This window comes from Podarcis bocagei (assembly GCF_964188305.1).
Source record: "Podarcis bocagei genome assembly, chromosome: 16".
Classification (NCBI taxonomy): domain Eukaryota; kingdom Metazoa; phylum Chordata; class Lepidosauria; order Squamata; family Lacertidae; genus Podarcis; species Podarcis bocagei.
The window spans coordinates 26,906,313-26,925,232 of NC_138142.1; the positions used below are offsets into that span (position 1 = coordinate 26,906,313).

At 47.9% G+C, this 18,920-nt stretch overlaps 1 protein-coding gene and 1 long non-coding RNA gene across 12 annotated transcripts in view; both read left to right on the top strand.

The window, feature by feature from the left end:
- PC (pyruvate carboxylase) overlaps positions 1-18,920 on the top strand; it is a 268,658-nt gene that overhangs the window by 243,995 nt on the left and 5,743 nt on the right. For all 11 annotated transcript variants that reach the window (XM_081175517.1, XM_081175510.1, XM_081175511.1 and 8 more), the window contains 8 exons: positions 3,501-3,645; positions 4,114-4,203; positions 12,815-13,036; positions 14,192-14,348; positions 14,965-15,205; positions 15,459-15,708; positions 17,035-17,279; positions 17,843-18,022. In XM_081175517.1, coding sequence (XP_081031643.1) covers positions 3,501-3,645; positions 4,114-4,203; positions 12,815-13,036; positions 14,192-14,348; positions 14,965-15,205; positions 15,459-15,708; positions 17,035-17,279; positions 17,843-18,022 — 1,530 coding nt within the window. The remainder of the gene's footprint in view (positions 1-3,500; positions 3,646-4,113; positions 4,204-12,814; positions 13,037-14,191; positions 14,349-14,964; positions 15,206-15,458; positions 15,709-17,034; positions 17,280-17,842; positions 18,023-18,920) is intronic.
- Positions 1-18,920, top strand: part of LOC308576354 — a 251,618-nt gene that overhangs the window by 190,145 nt on the left and 42,553 nt on the right. The window lies entirely within an intron of this gene.

Consider the following 18,920-nt stretch of genomic DNA (forward strand, 5'->3'; position numbering starts at 1 on the left):
TAGTAGGCAGTCTGATCTTGGGGTGGGTAGCACTCCTTCTGAAGCAGCTATTGCCAACTTGGTGCCCTCCAGATGTTTTGCACCACAACCCCCATCAGCCATGGCTTCAGCCCTGGTGTAACACAGTCACACCAGCTCACATTTGATACCTGTAGGACCAATTGCTGTTTAGGGCCTGTCTCCAAGGGCTGCCACATATAGCAAGGCAGAGGGGGAGGGAGCGGCATCAACTCCTCTACAGCTGTTCTTTTGGAGGACAGAGCTGTCTGCCCCTCCTAAGCCAGCCTGCTGCCCTCCTGAGAATTGGAGGGACAAACAGTCCCATCGCCTATGTTAAAAAAAGACTTAACTGTTTCTGTACATCAAAATTTGAGGGGGGGAGCAGGTTCATGGTTTGGGGGTGCCAGTAGATGCAGCACTTACTTTAGGTGCCCAAGTGGCATCTGGGCACAAAGGTTTTCTCCCTCTTTCTTAACACCAGAACTCTTAGAAGCTGTTGGAAGATTCAGGACAGATCAAAGAAAGGATTTTTTCATGAAGCGCATAGCTGAACTATGGAACTCCTCCCCACAGGAAGCAATAATGGCCACCAATCTATATGGCTGTAAAAGGGGATTGGACAAATTAATAGAGAAGAAAGCTGTCAGTGGCTACTAGAAACAATGGCTGTGTTCTGCATCCATGCTCAGAGACTGTAAATGCTTCTGAATACCAGTTGCTGGAAGCCACAGGAGGAGGGAGGGCTCTTGTTCTCAGGCCCTCGGGCATCTGGTTGGTCACTGTGAGAACAGGATGCAGGACTAGATGGGCCATTGGCCTGAGGCTTTTCTCATGCTCTTATGCCTTTCGTCCTTTTGTTGCAGCTCCCACTAGACTGAGATAGCCCATCCACCGTTTTTTTAATTCTATAATCACATCCAAGTTTGACAAGTGTCATGTGTTGTACGTGGGACTGCAGGGGAGCGGGTGGCGCTGTGGTCTAAACCACTGATCCTCTTGGGATTGCCAATCAGAAGGTCGGCGGTTCGAATCCGTGCAACAGGATAAGCTCCCGCTGCTCTGTCCCAGCTCCTGCCAACCTAGCAGTTTGAAAGCATGCCAGTGCAAGTAGATAAATAGGTACCACTGCAGTGGGAAGGTAAACGGCATTTCCGTGCGCTCTGGCACTTGTCACAGTGTCCCGTTGCTCCAGAAGCGGTTCAGTCATGTTTGTCACATGACCTGGAAAGCTGACTGTGAACAAACACCGGTTCCCTCGGGCTGAAAAATGAGATAAGCACCACAACCCCATAGTCGCCTTTTTTTTTTTTAACCACATGGAAGGCTTCTGAGAAACTTCAGCTGTGGGCAAAAGACCACTGCAAGGTTGCGCAAGCCCCAGAGGACACTCCTCACCAGTTGAAACAGCTGTACTGACACACCTGGCAGAATCTGAGACCAGGGAGAAGAGTTGGTGAAAGAAGACTGGAAGAAATTTAAAGACTATTTACAGAAATATTGTAAAATTAATGAATGTTAGAAGGATGTTGGATAGAAACTAAGGGGTTTCCAGCTGTAATGCTTTAGGAGATACGAAAAAAAGGTTTATAAATGAGTAAAAGCTTAATGGTAATGATTTGCTGAACTAACAAATTGAAGTGGAATACAAAGAAGGGAGGTATGAGGAGGTCTGGGGAAATAAGCGTAAGGAAGATATGTTATGGAAAATTATTTGTTTTTTAGCTGTTTTTATGTTGTATTTTGTTTCTTTTTATTTTTTTTCATTGTTATATTTTAAAAACTTTAATAAATATCTTTGGGGGGGGAGAAACAGCTGTACTGACATACCATTGGTTTGCAAGCTGATTTTATTTTATTTTTTATAATAATATTTATTAAAATTTCATAAACAATCAAAAGCTTCAAAATTTAAACATAAAATACAAAAACCAAAAAAAAGCTACCAAAAATGAAAAAATACAAAACACATAACAGTACACAATAAAAAACAGTTAACAGAATAGAAAGAGAAAAAGAAGAAAAAACACCAAAAAGCAAAACAGATTTTTTTTTTAGTAATTTCATGTCTTATACTTCATTCACTAGTTTCTTGACCTCCTCACACCTCCCTTTTTGTATTCCAGTTCAGATATTTAGTTCAGCAAATCCTTACCCTCTATCATTTATCCTTACTCAACATTTTAACCTATAATAAATATATATTTTCCACCATTGTCAATCCATATTTACATATACTTATTAATCTTTTAACCAACACCACTTATTTTCAGTCCAACGTCCCTTTAACATTCATTAATTTTACAGTATTTCTGTAGATAGTCTTTAAATTTTTTCCATTCTTCTTCCACCGCCTCTTCTCCCTGGTCTCGGATTCTACCAGTCATTTCTGCCAATTCCATGTACTCTATCACCTTCATCTGCCATTCTTCCAGGGTGGGTAGATCTTGTGTCTTCCATTGCAAGCTGATTTTAAACTGATGGCTTTCAGGCCATTGTTTGCATGGGACCCCGATGCCTGAAGGACTGGTGAGCATTCTGGGGCATTGCAGGCTGCATCAGGTGCCTTCAAAGGGGAGGCAGAAGAGATGGAGGGTTCAGTGTTGTTGTGCCTTCTGCAGAGACACCTTCGCTGCTAAACTGGAAATGCCAGGGCATTCAACTTCCTTTTTTAAAAAAATCTGCCAAAATTTTTTTTATCTGCCAATAACTTTTGCCTGCGTTGTTTTGTTGTTCCATCTGGCGTTACATTTCTGACTTCACTGGCGTTGCTGCTGTTGTTTCTGACCTGCTGTTACACAATTGAAATGTGCCATGAGTCTGACTTGCAGTGAATCTGACCAGACAGAGGTTGACAAAGATGCCTCCTACTTCTCTGCTGCCGTGGCATCGCCAAATTGCCATCCAGCAGAGCTTTTCTGGATGATAATTGGGCTGTTACAAGTTCCTAGAATGGTTACATTAGATCCCCCCTTGGGAGACCCACATAATAAATTTGCAAGGCTATTTAGTTAGTTAGTTACACTTATTTGTTGGTTTCATATTGTAATTTTGTGTTGTGTAAATCACTTTGTTCACACCTTTGCACACTTGAAGGTCAGCTAAGAAATATTTTAAATAATAATGGGAGGAGGAGGCCAAAGCTGGTCTCTCATCTGATCCAATGGTGTGACCCTGCTTCCCTTCCTCCCTCTGCTACAGCCCAATGGAATGACCAGCAGTTGTCAGGTGACAGCTGAAGGGGGAGGAGCCTGGTGGAAGTGGGTTTTTTTTCTCCAGCTGAGCCAATGGACTGGCCCTGCTTCCTTTCTCTTCCTCCCTCGGCTGTAGCCTGACACGATGGCTGCTGCCAGGTGACAGCTGGTGGAGGAACGGCAGTTGTTGCACAGATCTGGAAAGCTTAATGCTGACTGATAGTAGTGTCTAACCTGCCCGCCCCCCCTCAAAAAAAACCCCTGATGTGTGCCTCTTAGACCTCCCTCTCATCTCCCTTTTCCTTTCAGACCAACATCCCTTTCCTACAGAATGTGCTTGGCAATGACCAGTTTCTCCGTGGCACCGTGGACACCCAGTTCATCGATGAGAACCCCGACCTTTTCAATTTGCGACCTGGCCAGAATCGAGCCCAGAAACTGCTCCACTACCTGGGTATGTGGGGGTGGGAGAAGGAGGCAAGTGGAGGACCTCATCATGTGGGAGCTCAATTCCAATTTTATCCAGGAGGAGAGTGAAATCAGGTTGGCATAGTCTGAATCACCTCATGGTTAATTCTTGGAAAGGGAGATGGACATTCACACTAACGGGAAACCATAACCTCTGACCTGGAAGCATTTCTGTGGCATTTGATAAGAGGCTGTGATGAGGGGAGGGCTCTCTGTGGGTGCTTAGAGGCACGCTGTCCTCCCTTGCTTCACACATTCCAAGGGTTTCAGGATAGTTTCTGGAGCTGAACCAGCCTTTACCTTGTCCTGTGGCTTAAAGATAAAATAACTGAGCATATAGAAGAACAAGCTACACTGAAGCAGAGCCAGCATGGCTTCTGCAGGATGTTGCTGTGAGCAGTTTCTGCCAGTCCCTGTCTTTATCTTAAAGTCTAACGCAGCTTTTTCTTCCCAGGCCATGTCATGGTGAACGGACCCATCACACCCATCCCAGTGAATGCCAGGCCTTCGCCTATTGACCCAGTTATCCCTTCTGTTCCTCTGGGTGAGTTTGGGGATCTGACGGGAAGAGGCAGGCAGGCAGTGTGCCACCCCTAAAATAAGAGGCTAGACCTTTGGAACACTTTTTTCTCATCAATTTCCAGACGTACAAGGAATTTTTTTCACCCTCTGACCTCTTCCCCTATTGGGGAGCATGCAACATCTGAGAATCATGTTACCGTAGTTTTTCTCTGTGTGTATTTCAGATGCCAGACCCAGTCTTGCTTTCCATACAGGTGAAATAGCCCCATAGGCAACAATCTTCACCGGCTTCATTCTTCCCATGTGGAAAATCAAATTGCACAGTAATTTCTGTATCATAGTCCTGGGACCCTCTTTCTCCTCTGTCCCACCCCACTCCCACCCCCACAATTTTCCAGCTATACGCTCTTCCTATTTAAAAGAGGGCATCTCAGAGAACCCTGCAGGCAGAGACAAATTGAAATTTGACGTTTGGTTGGTACCAATCTAGGTGAGCACAGTGTAGGAGGAACGAGAGGCAGCTAGCCTAGATTGGAAAGCTTGCAATTTAATCCTCATACAGAGCTCTACAAACCTTCAGATGTGTCCAAATGCAACCGCTTTGTCTGAGAGCATAAAAAGAGGCTGTGGGATCAAGGCATCCTGTTCCCACAGTGACCAACCAGATGACTATGGGGATCTCAAAAGCAGATCTCGAGCACAAGAGCCCTCTCCCCTCCTGCGGTTTCCAGCAATGGATAGATTTCCTCTAAAGGAAAAACAAGCCAGTCAGAATGGGAAGCCCCTCGTGGCTGCTTTACAGTTAACCCATATAAACATCCAATGGGGGAACTCCTGCCCACGCATTGTCACTTCCAGTCCATAATTGAGTTAGGCCAGGTCTGGTTCCAAAAAGGTACACTGGGAAGAAAGGGGCCCAAGACCTCCCTCCCATGGGAAGAGACCAGGCAGCCATTATTCAGATCCCTTATGAGGCACAGAGGTGGAAGAAAAGAGAAACGTGGTAGTTCATTCAGTTAGTAAAGCCAGAGGTGAATTGGAGATGAACTAGACAGAAGGTCAACAGAAGTCAGAGGCCATAAGAACATGAGAAGAGCCTGTTGGATCAGGCCAATGCCTCATCCAGTCCAGCATCCTGTTCTCACATGGGCGCATTATGGGAAGCCTACAAGCAGGGCCTCAGCACTCTCACCTCTGGTGGCTTCCAGCAGATGGTAGCCATTGATAGCCCCCTCCTCCATGAATTAGTCCAGCCCTCTTTTAAAGCCATCCAACTTGGTGGCCATCACTGCCTCCTGTGGGAGAGAGTTCCATAGTTAACAATGTGCTGCTTGAAGAAGTCATTTTTTAAAAAATCTGCCCCGAATCTTCCAGCACTGGATGTCCATGAGTTTGAGAGAGAAAGAAATTTCTCTATCCCCTTTCTTCATGCCATGCCTAATTAGTAAAACTCCTATCTCATTATCTCTTACTTGCCTTTAAGCTACAAAGTCCCAAGCACAACAACCTTTCCTCATAGACAAGTTGCTCCATCCCCCTGATCATTTTGGTTGCCCTTTTCTGAAGCTTTTCTAACGTTTTCTATCTTTTTTTTAAAAAAAGAATAAGTTTAAAAGCCACTGCCGTGGGGCAGGATACTGGCTTTGGGCCAGGATGCTGTGGGAAAGCCTGTTTCACCCCTCTGACATTACCTCCCCAGGGCTGCTCTTAGTGATCCTGGAGAGATGGGGAGACAAAAATACTTGCATTGTCTCTTTTTCATTCAGTGAGGCTGTTAGCCACTTGGAGAGTATTGAGAGTGATCTGGATCAGGAAATGGCCCAATTTAGTCGTGATGGGGTGGAGTGGTTCTAACCCAGAATAAAAAGACATGATGGCTATGCTCTGCCTCCATAGTTGGAGGGTGTAAATGACTATGAATACCAGTTGCTGGAAACTGCAGAAGAGGGGGGCGTTTGAGTCCTTCTTGCCAGTTTCCTACAGGCTTCTGGTTGGCCATTGTGAGAACAGGATCCTGGACTAGGTGGGCCTTTGTCTGATCCAGGGAATCCTCCACAGTGGAATTCATTCCTTCCTGGAGCGAAAAGTGCTGGGTTCCCAGGACCAAATGTCCCAGCCTGCATCTCACAGCAAGAACTGGGGTTGCTGCGAGTGGGGGGGGGGCGGAATTCTCTGTCCATTTTGTTCACTTCACTCTGCTCTCTCTGGCTGAGGTGGGAGACAAATTGCTGCTCTGACTGATGGCATCCCTGATGGTAGGATTCCTGGGAGAGAGTTGGCACCCATGACTGGGCTTTTTTGAGGTGGGTGGAAGTGGGGGATACACCATCCTCCTGACAAATCTGGGCCAGATGCCTCTGGATCTCAGCCCTTTCCACCGCATAGCCAAGGGCTTTAGCGCAACTTTTGCCAAGGCATCAGAACGGATCTAAAGGGTAACGCGTTGGGTGGCTGTTGGGGGCCATCTGGAAAATGTGTCATGAACGGGGGCAGGGGGAGAAGCAGAGGCGGCATGTGCCACATGACATGATGCATAATTTAAGGCTCTTCTGTCTCTTGGAGTTGCACCAGGGCCCATGAGCTGGATGCATTTCAGAGAAGGCTGCACACAGGCTTTCCCTTTCCAAGGCCTTGCGATTTGGAGTCTTGGTGGCCTGCAGTACAGGCAACTCCCCATTTATGCGCGTTCAAGGCACACACGAGCACAACCCCGTGCATCACCATGAACTCAGAAGTGGTACGAAACAGAGCAAAAATGGCCCTTAAAAAGCACAAAAATGGCATCGTAAACAGTGCCTAGCAATCCCGCAAGCCTTTGCAAGTGCAATCCTAGGAGCCCTTGCACCAACCTGGCATAAGAAAATAAGAAATGCCTTATACTGAATCAGACCATTGGTCCATCTAGCTTAGTATTGTGTACGCGGCTTTAAATACCAGGATTGGGAACATGCTGAAGCATAAGTGGTCACAGTTTCTTCATGGAGGTTTCATAATCCATCAGCCAGCGCTTCTCTGATGGTTTGAACTTGCCCCTCACCACAGAGGGACAAATCTGTCAATTTTGGTTCCTCCCACTTTCAAATTTTCCTGTTCAGTTTTCCACATCTTTGCATCAGTTTGCAGCATCCGTGTAGCGTAGTGGTTAGATCAGGGGTCAGCAAACTTACCGCGCCTCGGGCCGGTGTCTCCAGCATCGATCGCGCGCTGGGCCGGAGGGCAGGGAGCACGTGCCCATTCGTGTGCACACACGCTATTTCTGGCGCACTTCCGGGTCAGGAGCACCGGAAATAGCTTGTGTGCATGTGCACAGGCCTCCTTCTGGTGCTCTTCCAACCCGGAAGTGGGCAGCCTCGCAGCGCAGCGCCGGTAAGAGCGGGCAGTGGCAGCGGGGGTCACCATAGGCCAGATAAACAAGTCCCTCAGGCCTTAGTTTGGGGACCCCTGGGTTAGATTGTCAGACAAGGACCTGGAAAAGACCAGGGTTCAAATTCCCGCTTGGCTGTGAAGCTCACTGGATAAGCTTGGGCCAGTCACCTGCCTGCCTGACAGGGTTGTTGTGAGGATTAAATGAGGACAGGGAAAATCACCACCTTGAGCTCCTAGGAGAAAAAGGTAGGCTACAAATTATTATCATTATCATTATCATTAACGTAAGAGCCTGTCCATGAGTCCTAGAAAAAGTTTTCTCTATCCACTTTCTCCATGCCAGGCATCATTTTATAAGCTTCAATCATGTTGCCTCTTACTCGCCTGTTCTTTCAACTAAAAATTATCATCATCACCACATGAAAATGTGTCAGCATTTTCCTGTGCATTCCCCCTAACACCCACACCTTTGCAAGCAATTTCCCCTAATATAATGCATTTTTATGATACTTTCACTAATACTTGCATTTTATGTGCACGCTTTCCCTTGCTATGAATCCAGCATTGGGAACATTAAAAGAGGAACGAAAGGAGGACTCCTCAACCTCTCGTTTAAAGCCCCATGCAGGGAAGGAACACCAGAACACAGCAGCAAGAGCTCTTTGGAATTCCTTCTGGCCAAATCAGGTTGGGATGATGGGCTGAGGGGTCCAAGGAGGGACTGTGCCAGTGAGTGACCAAGCCACTGACCACTGGATCCCACCCCCTCGTTGGAACTCCATGTCCTTCTACCCCTCAAGCTCCACGTGGTCCAGTTAGTGTTTGAGACAAACAAAGCCCCATGCGCAGCGGTCCACAAGTGGTGACAATCAGCTGGTCATTGGGTCTTGGGAAGCCCTTCTCAAGACCCAGCAAGCAGCAGACCATTGGTGCTTTGCAGGCTGTCCTTCTCCCCACCTGGATCGGTTTCAAGCGATGCAGGCAAAAAACAATCAGCTGGCATCATGTGACGTGAATAACAGGTGGCCAGCCCCGCCCACCTGTCAAACCTGGGCTGCGGTGAGGGAGATAACAGTCAGGCTCACTGTCCAGATCCAGTTCACCACCCCTCAACTAAGTCATACTCAGAGCAGACACACTGAAATCAAGTCCATTGATTTCAACAGGTCCCTGCGGAGTATGACATTAGATATCGCTCAGTGTCCTTTTTCTATTTTACAACAAAATGGTGCTTATCATTCCCAGACAAAGGTGTTTTAAGTGTTGGGACAGCAGAAGCAAATCCCAATCCACTCCTGTAATCGCCACGGTGCTATGATTGAGTGAGTTTTGGAATGCAAAACTACACATGCTCAGAGTTGACAAACTTTGGGCATCTATGTGTGTGTGTTTGTTTGTGTGTTTTGCCCAATTATTAGAGATGTAACAGCACTTGTAAAGCATGGTGGTGGTGGAAGAGAGAAGGCACATATTAACTGTGTGCTCCACAGCTGAAGTAATAGATGTGGCTGTCTTTAAAAAAAATTACCAAGCAGCTTCTGTGAACTGGAATAGTACCTGGTGATGTGCTGTTCCATCCCACGCCCAGAGAAAAGCCTGCATTCTAAATGAATTATGCAGATGAAGCTAATTTGCATCGATGTGCATAATTCTGTTTAACCATGGAGTAAGGAGCGCCTGGCACCCTCTGCTTGAGTGGTTGGATCCTGTTTATTATCCGCAGATAGAAAATGCTAATACTTCACATTATATAGCAATTTCAGAGTATTCAGGGCATTTTGCATACCTTAACACAGTCGTCCTGAAAGCTACTAGGTCAGTGTATTGTAGATAAGGGTTCTAAGCCAGGGAGAGCCTAATGACATCTAGGGTGCTTCTGTTTGGGTGTTTATTGTGGCATGGGTGATAATAAGATGAAGGACCCTTTTTGCACCTTGGCCATTGTTGACATCCAAAGGCCAGACTGTTTTTACATTCCAAGGAAAATCTGATATTTATTTATTTTTATTTAAAAAACCCACACACATACACGCCTATGACCCATTTACAATCCTAGAATCATAGAACTGCAAAGTTGGAAGGGACCCTGAGGATTATCTAGTCCAGCCCACTGCAATACTACTGGATTGCAGCATTAAGCCCCCAGACTGGAAACACCCCCGGCGAGTTCATGGCAGAGGTGAGACAACCTGACCAGGGCAGAGCAGCGTGAAATAAGGAAACTGGGGAATTTCTCGTTCACCTACTTTGCAATGCCAAAGGTGTATTCCCAAATACAGTTGTACCTTAAAAGTTGAACAGAATCTATTCCGGAAGTCCATTCGACTTCCAAAACATTTGGAAACCAAGGTGCGGCTTCTGATCAGTTGCAGGAAGCTCCTGCAGCCAATTGAAAGCCGCGTTGGACGTTCGGGTTCCAAAGAACGTTCGCAAACTGAAACAATCACTTCCAGGTTTGCGGCGTTCAGGAACCAAAACGTTTGACTCGCAAGGCAGTTGGGAGCTAAGGTATGACCCTAGTCACACCCGTAACTATTCCACTTGTGTTTTGAGGGGTGTGTTATCTTGTCTCCCAAGTGGTAAGAGACCCCAGGGGTGCCAGCACGGGCCCACAGTTCAATTTCTTTGGAATGAGGCTTTCACCTGGCCTACTGTATAGAATCACCTCTGCAGCCCCAGCTGCTTTTGCCTCTGGCTCTGCCCACCACCTGCATGTGGCCCTCAGAAGGCTGTGCAAAAGATCAAGCCGCGCTCAGGCTGAAAGAGGTTTCCCTCCTGTGGATTGTGGCTTCACTCAGTTCATTACATTTAACTGAGCAGCTCTCAAGCGCTGGCATTGACCGGGTGGTTATTTCGTTCATGGTCAGCAGAGGGAGCTGTCGCCACCAATGCAGGGAACTTGTAGGGCAAAGGTGTGGAGTGGGCTGGTTTGGGCTATTTCCTGGGTGTTGTGTGTCTTTGCCTGCTCATTCCTCTAATTTATTCCATGCTGGGGATAAATAGGAGATGAAAATAACAAAATTAAAACGATAATCGGAAATTAAAGTGCCAATCATAGAATCATAGCATTGTAGAGTTGGAAGGGACCTGAAGTTCACCTCCATAGCACAACACCATTTTACAAATCTGTGTCCCACCTGTGTTTAGAATATTGTACTCTGTCCAATTCTGGTCACCTCACCTCAAAAAAGTTATTGTAGAGTTGGGAAAGGATCAGAAAAGAGCAAGCAGAATGATCAAGGGAGTGGAACAACTCCCCTATCACAGAATCCTAGAGTTGGAAGGGACCACAAGGATTATCTATTATGGAAGGCTGTAGCATTCGGTACTTCTTATTCTAGGAAGGAGGCAAGGAAGAGCTGACATGATCAATGGAGAAAGTGGACAGAAAAATGTTTTTTTCTCATAGCAGTGGAACTTGTGGGCATCCATGTTAGGAGAATCAGGACAGATAAAGGAAAGGGCTTCTTCAGTCTGCACAGAGTTTCACTATGGAACTCCCTGCCACAGGAGGCAGCGATGGCCACCAACCTGGATGGCTTTAAAAAGAGGATTGCACAAATTCACAGAGGAGAGGGCTGTCAAAGGCACAGACACAGTGCTATGCTCTGCCTCCACAGCTTGAGGCCGCAATGCGTCCAAATACCATTTGCTGGAAACCACAGGAGAAAGCTCTTGTCCTGTTCGCGGGTCAGCCACTGTGAGAACAGGATGCTGGACTAGATGGGTCATGGGCCTCAAACAGCAGGGCTTTTCTGATGTTCTTAGATCTATGCCCAGGGCTAGAGGAGAGGCGGCTTTTTCTCCTCCACCTGACTTAATCCACGCAATGCAGGCTGGGTTCCCCTTTTGCTGAAATGCAATGCAAACAACCCCCTGTGAAAATCTGCGGGTGGGAGAGGAAGAGAGAATCTGCTTGTTTCTCGTTAACGCCTGCTAAATATTTGATGGGTCTAACGAGCCGGCGTGAAAATCTTCATAAGTGTGCAGGGTGGCGGGGAGGGAGCGGGGGGGGGGGCAGGCAGATATAATAGCCGCCTGATTTACAAGCCTCCCTGCTTTTTTATGATTGATACGTGAGGTTCAGTTTAATTATATTGGATTCCAGCCTTGTATCATTATTACAGCAGTTTATTTTCTTTGTCAGCGGCTAATCCCCAACCTAAGCCAAGCATTAAGAGAATGAAATAAGGCTGTTTAAATCTTATTAAATTTCCCCCGAGCCAATAGTTAAATCCGTGGCGTGTGTATGTGTGTGTCTTAGAGGAGATGCTGCAGATCCTGGAAGAGGTAGCCCTCACCGCTTCTGTAAGCGGGACGCACACACAGCCCACAGGCCTGTTAGCTAATGGGGCATTGCATAGGCAAGCCTTCCCCAACCTGGTGCCCTTCAGATGTTTCGGATCAAATGTCCCATTAGTCCCAGCCAGCATAGGTAGGTCCAACACCAGCAAGAGGCAGTGTGGTGTAGTGGTTAGTGTGTCAAACTGTGGAACTCCTTCCCACAGGAGACAGTGGGGGCCGCCAGCCTGGATGGCTTTAAAAGAGGAAGGGACAAATTCACAGAGGAGGGTAAGGTGGGTCAATAATGCCCACGATGACAGTTGGAGGCAGAAATGCTTCTGAATACCAGTTGCTGGAAGCCACGGGGGGTGGGGGGGTTGCTCTCGCACTCAGGTCCTGCTTGTCGGCTTCCAGTTTAGACACCTCGTTGGCCCCTGTGAGAACAGAATCTAGGACTAGATATGCCATTGGTCTAATCCAGCAATCTCATTTTACGTTCTTTCGTGGTGAGCATTCGAGGCCTTCACAGCCACACTGCAACCACATTTGCTGCCTTGAGTTTCTGTGAGGGAAAAGTAAGTACCGTAAGTGGGGCAGGAGTGTTTTAGCTTCTTCTGCCCTCCCCTCCCAATTAGTGAGGGAGTTTCCTGGAACTGGGGAGATTTTCAATCTCTAGGAAAATCTCTGTCTGTCCCTCTCTTGCTCTCTCTCTCTCTCTCTCTCTCTCTCTCTCACACACACACACACACACACACACACACAGAGAGAGAGAGAGTCTACACAATTAAAAGGCTTCCCCCCCAATACCAGTTCAAGATGGCCATGCTGCTGGGACTGATGGGAATTGGAATCCAAACTAAGTGGAGGGCACTGGATTGGGAAAATCTCTTCCCAACAGTGGCCAGTCGAGCTATTTCCACAAAGTCCTCTGATTCCGTTTTTCCCCTGTGTTCACCCCTCCACTCCCTGTCTTTCCATAACAGGTCAGCCCCCCACTGGTTTCCGAGACGTCCTTCTCCGCGAGGGCCCTTCCGGGTTTGCCAAGGCCATTCGCCAACACCGGGGCTTGCTCCTGATGGACACGACCTTCAGGGATGCTCACCAGTCGCTTCTGGCCACCCGAGTCCGCACCCATGACTTGAAGAAGATCTCACCCTTCGTGGCGCACAACTTCAACAACCTCTTTAGCATGGAGAACTGGGGAGGTGAGAGGTCTCCTGGGCCAGCTAGAGGGGCCCAACAGCTGTGCTTCCCCCCAGAGTCAGTCGCAGGATGGCTCTGAATGCTAGTTGCTGGGAATCACAGATAGGGAGAGCCATGCTCTCGCACTCGGGTCCTGCTTGCGGGCTTCCCATTGGGGCATCTGGTTGGCCGCTGTGGGATCAGGATGCCAGACGAGATGGGCCTTTGGCCTGATCCAGCAGCCAGGCTTTTCCTATATTCTTCGGGCGAATGCTACCCTCAGCAGCAGGCAATTCCAGATCGTCTTCGGTTATTTAGTATTAAGGGAGCCACACTGGGCACATGCTCTTCCATCTCTTCTGTTTAAAAAAAAATATTTTTATTGATTTAAACATGAACTTGCACTGCAATAACACACAAGAACAAACAAAAAAAACACAAAGCGAAAGAAGAGAACTGAATGAGAACTAAAGTGAAACATGAACACACTCAAATTTGGCTTGTTTCATTCGCATTCCCTGGGAAAAAATGTTATTATGACAAGTGTTGGAGGTAGTAACATTTTGAAAACGATTTATTTTGCTTATAAATATCAGAACATCGTCCTCAAGGTCACATGATATTCTTACATAAAGCTAAGCAATCCAAATTGTGGCATATTTCACAGGAGGCCTTTGAACACTTCATCATTAGTACATGAATTTTTACCGCACAGCTGAAAATAAATCTTGATTTGTGTGTCCTCTGGTATGCCTTAATTTTTGAGTTCAGTACATTCTCATGTCCGTTCTCTTCCTAATTATTACCATTTTGTAGAAGCTGAGCCCTTGAGGCTTTCCAAATGAGCCTGGGGAGGAAGAGGGTTCAAATCTTGAGCCCCCAATTAAAAGCTCCTCCAGACATGGCTACCAGACACAATGGTTGTGTTCCACCTCCACAGCCAGAGGCATCAATGCTTCCAAATACAATTTACTGGAAACCCCAGGAAGGGAGAATTGCTCATGTGCCAGGGTTCTGTTTTCTGGCTTCCCAGAAGAGGCAACTGGTTGGCCACTGTGAGAATAGGATGTTGGACTGCATGGGCCATTGGCCTGATCCAGCTAGCCCTTCTTATGTTCTTGCAACATTGCACTGATGCTCTCCTCCCTCTGCCTCCTCCTCCTGTCTACCATCCTCAGGTGCCACCTTTGACGTGGCCATGCGCTTCCTCTACGAATGCCCCTGGCGCCGCCTCCAAGAGTTGCGCGAGCTCATCCCCAACATCCCCTTCCAGATGCTGCTGAGAGGGGCCAATGCTGTGGGTTACACCAACTATCCAGACAACTCTGTCTTCAAGTAAGTTCCTTGGGTGATGATCTGCAGTCCGGCTTCCCAATTATGCAGGATAAGCACATTTTCTAAAATTAGGTGAGCAGTTTGGGGAGAAAATAGGACTGACTCAGACAATTGGTTCATCTAGTTCAGTATTTCTTACCCCAAATGGCAGCATCTCTTTGGGATCACGGGCATGGAGTCTCTCCCAGCCCTACTTGAAGGTGACATCTGGGGTTGAACCCGGGACCTTCTGCATGTGAGGCAAATGCTCTACCATTTGAGCTACAGCCCAGTTTGTATTTGTATGCCACTTACATTTCAGCAAATCTCTACTCAGTTTACAATGTACGTTAAACTAAGTAGCTTAAATACCGATTCTGCCTGGATAGCTCAGTTGGTAGGGCATGAAGCTCTTAATCCCAGGGTCATGAGTTCGAGCCCCACCTTGGGCAAAAGATTCCTGCATTGCAGGGGGTTAGACTAGATGACCCTCTGCAATTCTGCGAATCTATAAGGCAAATGCAAAACATGGCATTCTATAAAATAGGATGTGGGGGATGGGGGTTGGAATTCCCTCGTGCCCCCCTTGTGCCCCAAGCCCTCTCCCCTCAGCGATCCTGCATGTTCCCTTCCTCAGGTTCTGCCAAGTGGCCAAGGAGAACGGGATGGACATTTTCCGGGTCTTTGACTCCCTCAATTACCTGCCCAACATGCTGCTGGGGATGGAGGCGGCTGGGCAGGCAGGAGGCGTGGTGGAGGCCGCCATCTCCTACACGGGGGATGTGGCTGACCCTAGCCGGACCAAGTACAACCTGGACTACTACGTCAACCTGGCCGAGGAGCTGGTCAAAGCTGGCACCCACATCTTGGCCATCAAGGTAAAAGGAGGCCCGCCACTGGTCTGAACCCCACACAGCGGAGGGGCTCATTCCATTCCCTGTTTTGGTTCCCACTGCATCCGCCTTTTTCCTTGTGGCTCCTCCCATATTGTGCTTCGGCTCCTCCCCTCTCACTGACTCCTCCCTTAATGAAGCCCTGCCCCTGGCCTTACCCTCCCCCACCTTGCCCTCACACCAAATCCCTCTGCAGTTCCCACCTCGGCCTCCCTGAATGCCTCTCTCTCTTTCTCAGGACATGGCCGGCGTCCTGAAGCCACAGGCCTCCTCCATGCTGGTGTCGGCGCTGCGCGAACACTTCCCCAACATCCCGCTGCACATCCACACACACGACACTTCGGGCGCCGGGGTGGCCTCCATGCTGGCTTGCGCCGCCGCAGGGGCCGACATTGTGGACGTTGCCGTGGACGCTATGTCTGGGATGACCTCCCAGCCGAGCATGGGCGCCATGGTGGCCTGCACCCGCGGGACTGAGCACGACACAGGTGCGGGAATCGGGCACAGGGATGAGGGAGGGGCTTCCAGAGATTAGAGAGGCAGGACTTCCTCTTGAAGGAAGGGAAGCAGAAGACCTTGAAGTTTGTCCCTGGCGCCAGTGCTGTCCCTGGCCGCAGAGGCACCATACATTTAAAGCGCTATGATACCACTGCAAGCCATCATGGCTGTAAATACTGTTACAGCACATTGAAAGCAGCATAAGGTTGGGTATTATCACTGAACTTGTTCTGAAACGTTCCAGAAAAATACATTTCCCCCCCACAAACTTGTTAGGTTAGTTTAGGTGTATTCTTTTACAATAAATTAGCTTAATCATAGTTGCTATAAGCCAAATTTTCTCAATCCATTCAGATGTATTAGGAAATATGCTTCCCCCTATTTTTAGCTATTATAATTTTAGCAGCAGTTATAAGGTTGAACACTGTTTCTTGATCATTTTCTATAATAACCTATTTTAGATGACCAAGCAGAAATATTATTGCTTCCAAAGGGTATATAATATCCTAACCTATCAGAGATATTAGCCTGAATGGTTTTCCAGAATATTTCTATTTGAGAACAATCCCAAAAGATATGTATGTAATCTGCTTTATTTAATTTGCATAGCCTTTTCAATGTGTGGTGTGAATGTGACCCATACTTTGGAAGCTATCTAAAGGCATGTCTTTTTACTACAGCTTTTGAAAATTCTGATGGTTTACCTTTTTATTGAGTAACTCTATGCTGCTTCTGGTGTTAGTGAGACGGTTTTGATGTTATTTAAATTATTAAGAATTTGGACACTTCTTCCTAAAACTCCTGATTGTTTTGTAACCAGCTGTGGGATCTTTTGTTGAAGGGTGGGTAATAAGACACATTTAACAAATTGCTACTGCAAGATGTGGCAAAGGCTTCAAAAAGAGCTAGCCCAAAACATTTGATTGCCTGAGGCAAAGAACAAAATGGCTCCCTCTCTCCCTTACACATAAGAGCCAACCAGTTGGCAGTTGTATCTTTTTTCAAGACTGGTGATGGGGCCACACCCTCCACTGCCCCTGAGAGCAGCTTAGGGGGTGCAATGCAGGCACAATTCTGCCCCCCAGCACCTCGTCATTGATTCCCAACCCCTAGCATCTGCCCCCTGAGGTATTCACCTCATCCTGTCTAATGGAAGGGCTGGCCTCCATGGCTTGTAAAAGAGGATTGGACAGATGCATGGAGGAGAAGGCTTTCAGCATCTGCTAACCCCAATAGCTACTGTTCCCCACCTGGGCTAAAGCAACAAGACTGCCCATTCCTACCCCACTACATAGAGCTCTCTTCCCCCCACTCAGGCATCCAGATAGAGAAAGTGTTTGACTACAGTGAATACTGGGAGATGGCGCGGGGCCTCTATGCCTCCTTTGACTGCACGGCCACCATGAAGTCCGGCAACGCGGATGTGTACGAGAACGAGATCCCCGGAGGCCAGTACACCAACCTCCACTTCCAGGCCCACAGCATGGGGCTGGGGAACAAGTTCAAGCAGGTGAAAAAGGCCTATGTCGAGGCCAACAAGCTCCTCGGGGACCTCATCAAGGTAAGTGGCGCATCGTCCAGGGCCCAACTCCCAGCGGCTTCCCTCCCATCCACAGCAAGGAGAGGAGGAAGGGCGGGCCTTTGGGGCAGCCAGGGCACCAAAGTATCTCAGGGTTGTGAGTTCGAGCCCCACCTTGAGCCAAAGATTCCTGCATTGCGGGGGGTTGGACTAGATGATCCTCGTGGTCCCTTCCAACTCTGCAGTTCTATGATAAAGATTCCATGGGGGCTTTGTGCTTTGGGGTCGGAGCGACTCCTCTGTGAAGGCCGATTGTAGCATTTGGGACTTTTTAATTTGGAGGAAAGGCGAGTGGAGAAAAAAGTTTGCAAAATTCTGCATGGCGTGGAGAAAGTGGATGGAGAAAGGCTTTTTCCTTTTCCCGTGACACTAGAATTTGGCAACATCCACGGCAGATGGATGGATTTATTTATTTATTTGCTTTGTAAAATTTCTATGCCTTTTGACCATAGGGAGAACCAGTGGCTCATCGGCCCTCTCCCAAGAGGGAGCCGTCTTCTCACCTTTTCCCTCTTCTTCCCCCCACCCCTTCCTGCTCCCTGAAGGTGACACCCTCCTCCAAGATTGTGGGCGACCTGGCGCAGTTCATGGTCCAGAACAACCTGACGCGGGAGGAAGTGGAGGCTCAGGCGGACGAGCTCTCCTTCCCGCTCTCAGTGGTGGAGTTCCTGCAGGGCTACATTGGTATCCCCTATGGTGGGTTCCCAGAGCCCTTCCGCACCAAGGTAAGCACCTTTGGTGTCAGGCATGGAGAGTTCTCCCCTCCCTTCTGCAACTTCCCTAAGGAAGCAGTTGCCTAGTCTAATCATTCTTCCGGCTACTGCAGTATTTTGGGCACCAACAGGAAGTTCTTCCCTCCCTCTGACTCCTTTCTTCTCTGATACGTTCTGATCTCCGAGTCCGAGGGGAGGTCCCCCACATTCTCAAGAGACGTCTCCACTAGCTGTCCCCTCCCTTCTGGTTCTGTTGTCATTATCTCATAACTGGGTAACTCCCCCCTAAGCTGTTCAGCTCCTGCCTCTCTCTCTGCTTCTGAACACGCTGTGAACAAGGGAGGCAACTCTTCCCCCTCCAGCTCTCCATTGGAGAGAAGCTGGTCTGCCACAGAATGCATCCCCCAGTCCTCGTCTTCAGACCATTCCCTGACATTGGGGTTCCATGGATGATAATCATATCAGACATGGGGCTGCCACTAATGTTGTTTGCCAACAAAGCCTCTTCTTACTCCCACCACCCCTCTGGTCAATGACCAAAATAAATCAGTTCATAACTCCCACCACTCACTTTACCCCTCACACAAACCCCCAGCCCCTCATACCCCTACCATTCCCACAGCTTCTTCAACCAACATTTTCTTCTCAGTTCCCTGCAACGCTGCTTTACTCAAACTTCTCTTGTTGCTTTAGACCACCAATTCCTCCTCTCCCTTTTCCCCATCCTGATTTCATGCAAATCCTACACTGTGGTGGTGGGGCATTTTTATGTATTTAGGGAGATAGCCAGGTCAGTCATACTCTGAGGAGATGCGTTGAAATCAGCAGAGTTAAGTTACATCAAGTCCACCAAATTCAGAAGGTCTACTCTTGAGTGGGATTAACTGGGTCACACCTCAGGAAAATCCTT